The 12,733-nt window shown below is 35.7% G+C and overlaps 1 protein-coding gene across 4 annotated transcripts in view; it reads left to right on the top strand.

Annotated features, from left to right (window-relative positions):
* The first annotated feature begins 2,474 nt into the window (after positions 1-2,474).
* LOC131043947 (uncharacterized) overlaps positions 2,475-12,733 on the top strand; it is a 68,178-nt gene continuing 57,919 nt past the window's right edge. The window contains exons 1-5 of one of the 4 annotated variants that reach the window (XM_057977186.2): positions 2,475-2,847; positions 2,927-2,992; positions 3,066-3,146; positions 3,776-3,829; positions 3,916-3,984. In XM_057977186.2, the coding sequence (XP_057833169.2) occupies positions 2,626-2,847; positions 2,927-2,992; positions 3,066-3,146; positions 3,776-3,829; positions 3,916-3,984 (492 nt within the window). In that variant the 5' untranslated portion in view covers positions 2,475-2,625. Of the gene's footprint in view, positions 2,848-2,916; positions 2,993-3,065; positions 3,147-3,775; positions 3,830-3,915; positions 3,985-12,733 lie in introns of all 4 variants that reach the window. The other 3 variants (XM_057977184.2, XM_057977188.2, XM_057977187.2) reach the window with 3 other exon arrangements.

Here is a 12,733-nt window from a genome sequence, read left to right as displayed (position 1 = left end):
AAGTTTCATTACCACATTCCTGTCACTCTCAAAATGCATGGCCACTGCCAAGAACATTGTGACAATGTTTGAATTGGCTTTGGTGCAGTCTACATTCAAAATATAATCATCCCTAAGGATTTTCATGATCGCCCTGATGACCAGGGGATTCAAAAAGAACAGGATGCCTTTCAACATCTCCTCCTTAATTTCTCCTACAAAATCCATTTGCCGCTTGATCCCTATTAATCTTAGCAAAGAATCCATAGGAGCTTCAAGAATTTCAGATAACCAAGAACTCAAACAAGTCATTACAAGTAAATAAAGCTAGAATTAAAAGGCACCGAGAAATATAACTCAACATTCACGAAGAGGGCCGATAATCACTAAAGAATGTCTGAAGAAGAAACATCAAGATGCAATTGAGGCAATCTCCAGGACCAAGGTAATAAATACCACTGCCTTTAAATGAGCGGGCTACTTAGCAATTGCTGGCTATCACGGTAAGAGAAGTCACATCAACATCTCAAGTGTGTCGCCAAGTTGGCTCCAATCAAGGGATATTGCTGACAAAAGATGTCCCGAAAAATATCGGCTACCCCTAAAAATATGGCGAAAAGCTAGAGATAAATATGGCCAAAATCATTTCTACAAAATAAAAATAAATAAATATAAAATATAAAATATAAAATAAATAATTCTAACTCTTAAAGCACCATTATCTTTTATACCTATTGGTATACAATATATCTATATGAATATTAATACATATACATCCATGCATATATATATGCATGTCTGTATAAATATGCATATCCATATATGCATATGTATACCAATAGACGTAAAAACTTATAAGGCTCTGAGAGAAGATCTTGAGAAGAAAATATATGAAAATTAGCATTCCTTGAAAATGTCCAGAGATCCACAAATATAATCTGCAAGATTGAGAGAAGCTCGCTTAACTACCCAAGCTAAGAGTGATGCTAGGAACTCATCCTACCACCTTTGATCTAGGATAAGCCCCCAAAGGCTGAAGAGACTAACCTTCTTCATAGGGAGAGGGAGGCCACAATCTAGAAAAAAGACCCTAGGGGAAAATATATTATTTATATTATCGTTCTATTATTATTTGGATTTTGATGTATTTTAATTTTTTATTTAATTTATAATATTTTAAATTTATTTTAATTATTAATTTAATAAAATAATTATATATTATTGTTTTGTTAATATTTAGATTTTAATATATTTTGACTTTAAATTTTAATGTTAAACTTAAATTTAAGTTTGAATTTTATTTTAATATTTTGTGTTCTTATTATGAAATTGAAAATAATAATTAGACATTATTAGATTAATATAATAACACTCTCATTCACTCTCTTTCTCTTTGTCACTTTCACTTTTGAAGTAGATAGACATTACACTGCACTATCTCTCTACCATTTTGGATGTCCATTTGACCATATTCAATATTGAATTAGGACATTTTCAATCCAACTATCGCTTGTCCCAACTAGATAATAACATATTTCAAATTTTATCTAGATCTTTTATGTCAAGCACTAGAATAAATGGCCCTATCAAGATCAATGGACTTAGTCTATTTCAACAATCACTCTCCCTCTCTCTCCCTCACCCTTTTTGTAGACCTTTATATCTATATCTCTTTACTTCTCTATCTCTCTCCATATATCTCTTCATCCATCTCTCCCTCTTTTTTAATCTTGTTATATATCTATCTCTCTCTACCCCTATATCTCTCCATCTCTCTATACATCACTTCCTATACATATCTTTATCTTTCAATCTCTCCTTTATCCCTCTTTCCTCACCATATCCCTCTCTTGCATCTCTATCTCTATCCTTATCTCTACACCCCTCTATATTGCTCTTCCCCCCTCTATCTCTCCCACTTTCTATTCCTATACTTATTGATCTCTTTGTCTCTCCCTATTGCAAACATAACACAAGCATCTCTCTCTGTGTCTCTCCCTATTGCAAACATAACACGAGCCTTTCAAGAATGGAACCTAATTATCTTCTCGATTTAAAGGTTTTGTTTTAGTCATGTTTGAATCTATGTAAGTGGATGCATGGTTGATTGGAAACTATTGCTTCTCCATTGAAACCTTTGTTGTTCAAAAATTATTATTTTGCTTAATTTACTATCCATTGACCTCCTTAATACACAAATATATGCAAAAACTAACCCAATTTTTTTCTTAATTCTATACCTCTTCGACGTACCCATTGCACACTAAGATGCAACTCCTAGTTCTCTACTTACAAAAATAAAATTAAAAAAATATTGTACATTATACATAAAGAAGAAGGAATGGAACCAAATTATTTCACATCCACTTCACAACTACCTTGTGATCATTGAATGGGCAGGGACATAACAACAATGTTGGTCTTTTAACATACCTCGTGACCATTGAATCGGGAGGGACCTAACAGCAATGTTGGTCTTTTAACATACGGCAACAAATTCCACATAAATAAAGTCCGGTTTCACCTCTAACCGTACCTTTTGGAAAAGATAGGGAATTTCAAAGGGAAGTCGCAAACATTTCCCAAGAGAGATAAACTTGAAATCAAATCCAAGAACTTTCTGCATTATCATCGTCCTGGTTTCCAATGGCTATGGCTGCCATAGCCGCTTCAGAGCTATGCACTTCCATATTAACACCAAAGATTTCTTCGCTTGCGCACTTTTCCCCTTCTTTGACACGTACTCGTAATCTTCTATTACTTGGCCATCACAATTGGAAACAGAGACCAGCAAAAAGATTAGTCATTCGAGCTGCCCGAATACAATCCAAAGCAGTGCCCCTCAAATCCAGAGCCCCAAATTTTGAGGTAACATTCGTTATAACAACTTTCTTCATTCATGTCCCTCCACATGTATAGAATTTTATTAGTTAGCAGGTTTTTGCAGCTTCCAGAGCCTTTGACTGGAAAGGTTTGGACATTGGAAGATTTCGAAGCATACCCTGCTCTACTGGTATGTTTCTAACCTTTTTACCAAATCCGAGTCTTTTTTTGATAGCTAATTGTTGATGTTATTCAACATGCAGGTGATGTTCATATGTAATCACTGTCCTTTTGTTATTCACTTGAAGCGAGACATTGTAAAACTTGCCAATGATTATGACCGAGTATGTTGTTTCTTACCTTTTCATTTGAAGATTTGGGTGTACTTGTGTTTTTTAATTTTTTTCCTTACCAAGTCAAATTGGCCTGATGTTTAACAAGGAATTGGCATACCTATCATTACGCTTTCAAATTTCCTCACAGCACAATATTTCTCAATAACTAATAAACCAGCCACATTATATTTTACAATATTTCTGCTATTGGTGGATTGGTAGGGCTGGGTTTAAAACAAACCGAGTTATCATAACAAATCCTAAATAGTACAAATCTTTGAACAATATATAAGGTTAATTAATTTTTTTCTTTTATAATAAAAAAATTCTATGAAACTGTTTAATACATCAAATTAACCTAAAAAATTAGCTTCAAGTTTATCGTTTATGGAACAATAATGCCCGCAGCATTGAAATCCAACTCCTCTTCCCCATAGACCAGTCCGCATTAATATAGGGACTACTTTAAAGTTGAGGACTCACATATATTAGGGTGTGAAATATGGCTTTTGTTGACCCATCTTACCACTTGGCACTGGACCAGAGCCGGTCATAAATGTGTGCTATGCAATTATATTTCTTTATGTGTCTATGGGCGTCCATCTAGTGAACGAATTATTGAATTGTTTGTCATGCAGAAAGGGCTTGCAACTGTAGCTATCTCATCCAATTCAATTGTTACTCACCCTCAGGTATGATCATATTTCCCAAAGAACTTGAGAAATAGCTAAAGAGGCCTTGCCTGGTATAAGCTTTGATTTCCCCTATTTTTGTGCAGGATGGTCCAGATTTTATGGCTGAGGAAGCTAAGAGTTTTGATTATCCATTTCCATATCTTTATGATGAGGTGAGTAAATCCTGGAAAATAAACCTATTCTTCTTTCATAAAGAATCACACAATTCATGCATTTCCTCAGCTTCAATTGTCTACTTCGAAAAGTATAAGTATTTATCAAGGTATGATTATTAGAACTGAAGTCATCTGGGTTTTACAATGTATTGTTTCTATAATACTATACTAAATCCCAATAATCGATAATCTTATGGAGTCTTTGGGAAATAATTAGTGAAACCTCTCTTAAAGTAGATCTAAAATTTGAGATCTATCTAGATTATAAAAAGCAAAAAAATATCATCCTCAAGGGAAAAGTATTTATGGTACAGTTAGCCAATCGTCAATTCAGAAGGTTTAATTCAAGAACAGAGGTAAACTTGTGTAGCAATTTTGCATTCATTATCATCCTCGAGGGAAAGTTATTTATGCTACAGTTAGCCAATTGTCAATTCAGAAGGTTTGATTCAAGAACAGAGCTAAATTCATGTAGCAATTTTGCATTCATTAATCAACTAAAAATTTCTAAAGTATATAAGGAGTATTCGGAGTACTGTTCCAGCTAAGGTTGCCTGCAAGCTAAGTCGGGGAACCTGGTGAGGGTGAAGGTTTTTCCCTCGGCAATTTAGACCTTGTTGTTTGAAGAGTCGAACAAATGTGTGCAGTCTCACTGGCATTTTGAATATATCTGATAGATAAGCCTTTCGCTTTTTCTCTAATTAACCTCATCGGTTTTGGTTCAAGTGATTGAAAGCAAGTGTAAGTTAAAAGACTGCTGTAAGATCTCTTAGATGGAAGTCTAGAGTAAGATTTAGTCATTATGTTAACAACTACTGCTCCTCCTGCCTCCTTCAGGAATGAAAAAGGAAAATCAGGTGTCAAAATTTTGTAGACTGAATTCAGTTTGCTTATCCTGGCTGAAATTTGATGCAGAGAGTACCTCAAGTCTCCTCTGCCCTTGTCTCTCGATCAAACTGCTCAATAATTCATAGTCACAAACCAGGAAAAACACTGTTTCCGATAAGGAAAACAGTCAAAGGTGCTTTGCGCATCACAAGTCAATTAAAATCTTAACTAAATGGAATATAACTCAGATTTACAGAATCAGAATATCACATAATTGTAAACAAGAGGATATCAGAAAACTGAGTCATGCTGTTTATTCATATTTGAGCAAGAAATTGTTTACAAACCCAAAACTCCGTATCAGAGACCTTCAACCAAAACCAAAAAAACTTCCACACCAAAACCTAAACAAAATCTGCCACCCACCCCTTAATAAGGAAAGGAAAAATAAAAAATAGAATCTGTCCAAAACGGACAGGTACAAACCAAAAAAAGGCATGAGACAGCAAGGAAAAAAACAAAGCAGTCAGGTAGTCCAATGGTTACATTATCTTCCCTGCCTTTGAAAGGTTCTGAATCTTTTCATTAAGAAGAGTCTAATCTTGTAAATTTCATGGGGTCTTCGGTGATTCTTGTGTTGTTGGAATCAGGTAAACCCACCCATTTGACCAAACACATCTTATAATTTTGGCTCTTGTGGCAGCAATCTTAGTATTTACTAACTTTTCAACGTGTTCTCTTTTTTTCTGTGGCAAAGTACTGGTCAAGTCTCTTAGCATATTTTCATCAGGAACTTGTTCAGGGCTAGCATGGTAGGGGTAAAGATCTGCAACATTGAAAACAGGACTAATATCCAAATCTTCAGGCAAATCTAACAATAGGTATTCTTACAAATTTTCTTTAGTATTTTGCATGGTCCCACTCTTTTGGGTTTCAGTTTGTTATATGTGCCCTGAGTTAATCATTCTTTACATAAATACAGCATGAATTGCTCACCCTCATATATTTTCTCCTTTCGATGCAAATCAGCATTCCTTTTATATTGTTCATTGGATAATTGTAGATTGTGCTTCACTTCTTGTTGTTGTATTTCTTGTATATGCCTTGCAAAGTCCATAGCATTTTGACTAACCCATTTGCCATTTGGAATATTAATAAGATCAACAACTCCCTTGGGATTGTTCCCTAAAGCAACCTGGAAAGGAGACTTACTAGTGGACCTATTGATGCTTGAGATAAAAGAAAACTCAGCTTTGCCAAAATCCAATCCCACTGTCTTGGATTCTCACCAACTTGAAGCAAATTACGCAAAGTCCTTTTTGTTAGTTTTAACACTTTCAGATTAATATAAACTCAGAAAACCAGAATTTAGTTTCTAACTAAATTGATTAGATGAAAGATTTATAGTTTTCCAGATTTAGGCATAACAAAGAAATGAACAAAATAAGAACAAGACACGGTTACCTTGGGAAAACCTCCTAGGAGGAAAAACCCAGCCAGAAAAGATCCTCAGATCTGATTATGAATTATGTTCATATGAGGGTTACAACACTTATCTCAAGTACTTGAAGGTGTTTGTACTTAAGACTGATAATGTCTTCCACAAAACTGCACTTTCACAAGCATCAAGTAGTCACATTTGCACCTTTAACCCTTCCAACAGCAATCAGGTCCAAACCCTAGGTTGGTAATGTATGAAGTCTGCTCTTTGATGGACAGCAACCTTATACCTTAGTTCGCTCTCTTCATTAATGAATTTCGCACCACAACTAGCATGTGTAGTTCGCTGATATGACGGGGATAAATCCCTTTAATTGCAGATATAATCTTCCTCTTGAATTCGCATTGGTAGGCACATATATTTCGCATGGATGGAAAAACTGAATGAGTGAATGATAGAGTGAAGTTGGAGTTTATTTATATGGGGAATAATAATCTTAATCATGTCGGCTTGCATTATGATTTAATGACTTTAATTTATTTATTTAAATAGGGTTGGCCCAATACATGGTGGCATGTTGGCTTGAGTGTAGCGTGGGATCTTCATTTGATGCCGTGAGGTATAGGGCCCAGCCCTACACGTTGGGAAAGGGGCTGGCCCCCTTGGGCGGATTCCAATGTTGCCCATGGCAATTGGAATCCGCCATCCCTAATTATAATCAACACTCCCTCTTAATTAGGGAGAAAGATAATCTTACAACCAGGTTACAAGATTAGGGCCCAGCCCTAAGTAATATATACAATGTTTAAATTGTAATCCGAACTTAGCTGTCAACTTCAAATACTCCTGAGAGAGTATCACAACAAGTATCTCATAGTATCCATCTTGTATTGCTTGTGGAGGATCACTTCAAAATTTAACATGCACACTTGCAAGTCATGAATACATACACAACTCATTCATGCACATCATGGAGTCTTTCCATGCCATTGATCACGCATATCCATCATTCATTGTCTTTACCTCAGTTTTCTCCCAGTGAAGAATGTAACACCATAATCTTCCATCTTGCACCCAAGCATAGAGTGAAGATACATAATCATTGCTCTCCATAAGCATAAAATGAAAACATAGTCCTCCATCTTGCACACGAGCATAGAATGGAGTCTAATAAACATAATCCTCGATCTTGCACACAAGGAAGAAATGGAATAGACATAATCAGAATATTGTAGTCTTCCATCTTGCACACAATCATAGAATGGAACTACATAACATAGTCTTCCAGCTCGCACACAAGCATAGACTGGATCCACCTTACATTGTTCGCAGAGAGTGGAGAGGATCTTTTCTACCATCTTACATTGCCTGCAGAGGATGGTTAACAATTATACTTCTCCCTGAGAAGATTACAATACCATCTTACATTGCCCGCAGAGGATGGTTAACAATTACACTTCTCCTTGAGAAGATTACAATACCATCTTACATTGCTCGCAGAGGATGGTTAACAATTACACTTCTCCCTGAGAAGATTACACTACCACCTTACATTGCCTACAGAGGGTGGTTGATACAACACAATGTATCATAGAGGTTGAGACTCCCTCTCAACCAAGGCGGTGTTCTCCACAACTCCAAGTCTATCTCAAGCTTCAAGAGACTTGGTGAGAACATCTACAACACATGATTGTCCTGCCATAAAACATTGAATTGTCAGGTATCTCTATACAACCCTGATAATAATTTAAAACAGCATAACAAGAATTTTGAGAAACCACACTGCTTCTCTTGATGCAACACTTGCAACAATGTGTTTAGCTTCAGCAATACTCAATACAATTGAGACTGAGGACGGTCTCTGTAGGTCCAAGAGATCGCAGCGGGTGAATGCTTGAAGTGTTTTCCTTGTCCGTAACACTTCTTGACCAATTTGAACCTAAGCAGCTTTAGCCTATGATCAATTGTGTCTTGCAAATATCAAAGTATGCTTGGCTGCAACAATATGCTTAGCTTTGATTAGCTGAAGCACTCACCAATCAACCTACCACTATTCAAATGAATTTGCAAGATCATAGTTGGTTGCAGACATACTCAACTTCTTCAAGTTAGTTTCCATATAAGTTTACAATCCATAATTTTAACATAACAATAGAAAACTTGACTTATAATAATTTCATTAGATCCTTGCCACACTTCTAACCTAAAAGTAATGCATTTTAGGTTTAGATCTTCCATCTCAATTCTGAGCTAATTCTTTCTTATATTAAATGAGACTATCTTTATCAGTCAGAGTTAGGTCATCCACATAAGGAGTTAAAATTAGCATTTCAAATACTTTAAGGAACAGGTTAAAATCTTTACAAAACCCTAGGCTTATCAAGTACTCTTTCATACCAAGAGTTTTATTGAAGATCATAGGGCTCCCTCTTAATCCTCAATATCATACTGATAGCCAGGCATCATAGATCATAATTATTCATAAACAAGAATGAGAAATGCCAACTTCATCTTTTATGAATTGGACCCGTGGCTCAATTATGAACAGGACATATCCTCAACCTTCTTCTAAATGAGTGTGAAGATCCTTATGCCTTATTTCAAAGCTTCCTTTGAAGCCACATCAATCCAAGCTTATGGATTTCTGATGTCAGTATGGCCTTGGCCGTCAACATACATCACCTACTATATGAGGTTATATAAAAATGACCTTGGGTGAGGATCACAACATTCATGATAAGTTAGATGCATCCCTTTAACAATATAACCAATGATACATAGAATGCTGAGACAATACTTATGTGACACAAATTAAAGGAGCTAGCCAGTAACACACAACCTTGAAAACTTGTACATCACCATACAGGTTATAACAAAAATCTAATTTTCATAAAAAAACTCACAAGGGTCAAGTCATGAACATTTTCTGTCTCACCAGGGTTTCCACAGATTTGAGAGTACATGCATACAACCATTAGTATGACCTAATAGAGTCTACAATTAGCTCACAAAAGTACGATAGTTATCAACTAGAATAATTCTAATTCAGCAATTGAGGATGTAGTGTATATTATTAATTTTCATAATACTTCACACTTCATGATAGCAAATACTCAACTGAAAAATCAGTTTTCAAAAACTCAATCAGATCATAGGTGAGGAAGTACTACTAGAATGTTTACAAGGAGAGTGAAGTATACTTACCAATGAAGTATAATTACCAATGAAGATAATAACCAAGCAATGATAGTGAGAGCCTATACTTCCATGAATCAATAGCAATTAGTAAGCTGCAATATATATAATCAAAATAATTATGATAAAGGATTTCAGATCAAACCTCTAGATATCCAACAGCAAATACATCAAAGGAATTAATCTTCGGATCAAGCATTGTGAACAATAAATTCCTAGCTCACTTATTTATGATATTTATTTAATGAATACTTCATTTACTCAATTAGCAACGATACTTAAGTAACTGGCTTATTTTCCCTTATGCACATAGATAAAGACATACACAAATTAAATGAAGTTCAAAACAGAGAGGAAATATTCAAGTTTGCAATGTCTTTACAATTATATGAAGTTCAACTTTTCTTCTTTGTTTTGATCTCACTCATTGGAACAATTAAGCACTAGATATTTAATGTGGGCATACATTCCATATTTAATTTTAGTATTTAATTGATCAGGCACGTACACAAAATTTCCCTTACTAGGTTTAGGGATGTTTTAACCATAATTAATCTATTTCAAAATACTTATGACTTCAACTAAATTGATTAGAAGACAAAATCTATCTTAACATGAGTCAAATTTGTGATATTCCATAGTTCAATTAGTTTATCATCCACAATTCTTAATGCAAGTGTCAACCTACGTTACTACTTCAGTTTTAAGGAAGAAGGGGATGTCTATGTTACCAAAGCGCTCAGAGACCAAAATACAATAGGTTCCCTCAAAGTTTACGGGACGCTGATCCTTATCCTATCTTGGGAATCATCCTATTGATTGGTTTTAGACTGCCCCTCTTTGGAAACAACTCCATTCCCAACTTTCTTAAATACTGACAATAGTAACAAGCATTAGGCTATAAGTATACTATAACTTGTCATGTATTAAGAATACATATGAAATTAAGTATAACAGTCATACATAATGCACTGCAGAAGAACATTATCAGGTATCATATATTAAGCATACATATTAAGCACATCCCCATGCATACCACCTAGAACAAAGATGTTACTGCCTGTAACTTAATAACAGTTCTGATTCGATCCGATTTGAGGTGATATCACTGGATGCTTTGATTCCTTTCCTTTATGTCTCTCGATATGAGGGAGAGGTCACACCTCCTCATCATGTATGCTCTTTGGCAAGAGACACACCCTTTCACCATTAGCACCTTTTGAAAGAGTGCAACTCTTCATTATTTCTGCCCTATGAAAGGGACACAACCTTTCACAATCAGATCTGCAACTCTTATTTAAATCAGATCTTAAAGCCCAAACGAAATAATAAGCCCTTAACAACAACCTTAATTAACCAAGCATCCTCTTATAATATAAGGACTAAATAAAAGATTCATTCATTTAACATTTAATGTTTTCATTGACACCAAAGTCGTCTTATTGAGAGATCCTTATATTTACTAACCTGCCACCAAAGAAGGAAGGAACAAGAGACTGAATTTACATGATTAAATCTGGCAGCAAAATTGAGATTCCCATCAAGCCTATCTTTAACTTTCAGCCCCATTGACCTGACCTGTGAATGAGACAAAATCTGGAAATAAAGGAGTCCTAAAATCTGAAATCTGAAAGTTGATCTAGCCTATATCTCTGATACCATGTTAGTTTTAACACTTTCAGATTAATATAAACTCAGAAAACCAGAATTTAGTTTCTAACTAAATTGATTAGATGAAAGATTTATAGTTTTCCAGATTTAGGCATAACAAAGAAATGAACAAAATAAGAACAAGACACGGTTACCGTGGGAAAACCTCCTAGGAGGAAAAACCCAGCCAGAAAAGATCCTCAGATCTGATTATGAATTATGTTCATATGAGGGTTACAACACTTATCTCAAGTACTTGAAGGTGTTTGTACTTAGGACTGATAATGTCTTCCACAAAACTGCACTTTCACAAGCATCAAGTAGTCACATCTGCACCTTTAACCCTTCCAACAACAATCATGTCCAAACCCTAGGTTGGTAATGTATGAAGTCTGCTCTTTGATGGACAGCAACTTTATCCCTTAGTTCGTTCTCTTCATTAATGAATTTTGCACCACAATTGGCATGTGTAGTTCGCTGATATGACAGGGATAAATCCCTTTAATTGCAGATGTAATCTTCCTCTTGAATTCGCATTGGTAGGCACATATATTTCGCATGGATGGTAAAACTGAATGAGTGAATGATAGAGTGAAGTTGGAGTTTATTTATATGGGGAATAATAATCTTAATCATGTCAGCTTGCATTATGATTTAATGACTTTAATTTATTTATTTAACCGAAAGCATTAGGATAGGGTTGGCCCAATACATGGTGGCATGTTGGCTTGAGTGTAGCGTGGGATCTTCATTTGATGCCGTGAGGTATAGGGCCCAGCCCTACACGTTGGGAAAGGGGCTGGCCCCCTTGGGCGGATTCCAATGTTGCCCATGGCAATTGGAATCCGCCATCCCTAATTATAATCAACACTTTTTACCACCTCAGTCTGCCCATCTGTTTGAGGGTGATAGACTGAATTATGCTGCAGTTTTTTATCGAGCTTTCGCCACAAAGTCCTCTGAAAGTTACTCGTAAACCTTGTATCCCAATCACTAGTAATGGTTTTGGGCAATCCATGTAAGTGGACGATTTCTTTAAAGAACAAATCAGCAACCTTACTCGCATTTGGAGTCTTTTTGCATGGAATAAAGTGGGCCATCTTTGAGAACTGATCCTTGAGAACCGATCCACAACAAAAATAGAATCATTTCCTTGTTGAGTACAAGGTAATCCCAACACGAATCCATGGAGATGTCAACTCACGGTCCCTCATGAACAAGTAAAGCTTTGTATAAACTTGTGTTTTGCTGCCCTCCTTTAGAAACTTGACAAACCCTACATGTAGAAACAAACTTATTCACGTCCTTTCTTAATTGAGGCCACAAAAATTTCTCACTTACCAAGTTGTAAGCTTGGTCTCTTCCAAAGTGTCCCCACAAGCCATTCAAATGCATTTCTCAAATCAGTTTTTCCGTCTTAGATCCTATGGGGATACAATCCTTTAAATGAAAATCCACTTACCAACAAGTAATCTTCAAACAATTTAGTCCTTGCAGCAGCAGGACTATTGAGGGCAGCGATTGCTTCATTGAAATAAGGGTCAGTTGCATGTTCCCCTTTCATTTCTTCAAACCCAACAATCTCATTGGTCATTGAGACGAGTAGGTGGCATCTTCTATTTAAAGCATCAG

Source organism: Cryptomeria japonica, chromosome 5 (assembly GCF_030272615.1).
Source record: "Cryptomeria japonica chromosome 5, Sugi_1.0, whole genome shotgun sequence".
NCBI classification, from domain to species: Eukaryota; Viridiplantae; Streptophyta; class Pinopsida; order Cupressales; family Cupressaceae; genus Cryptomeria; species Cryptomeria japonica.
Note: the sequence above shows the minus strand (reverse complement) of the source record. Positions and strands in the feature narration are given on the sequence as shown.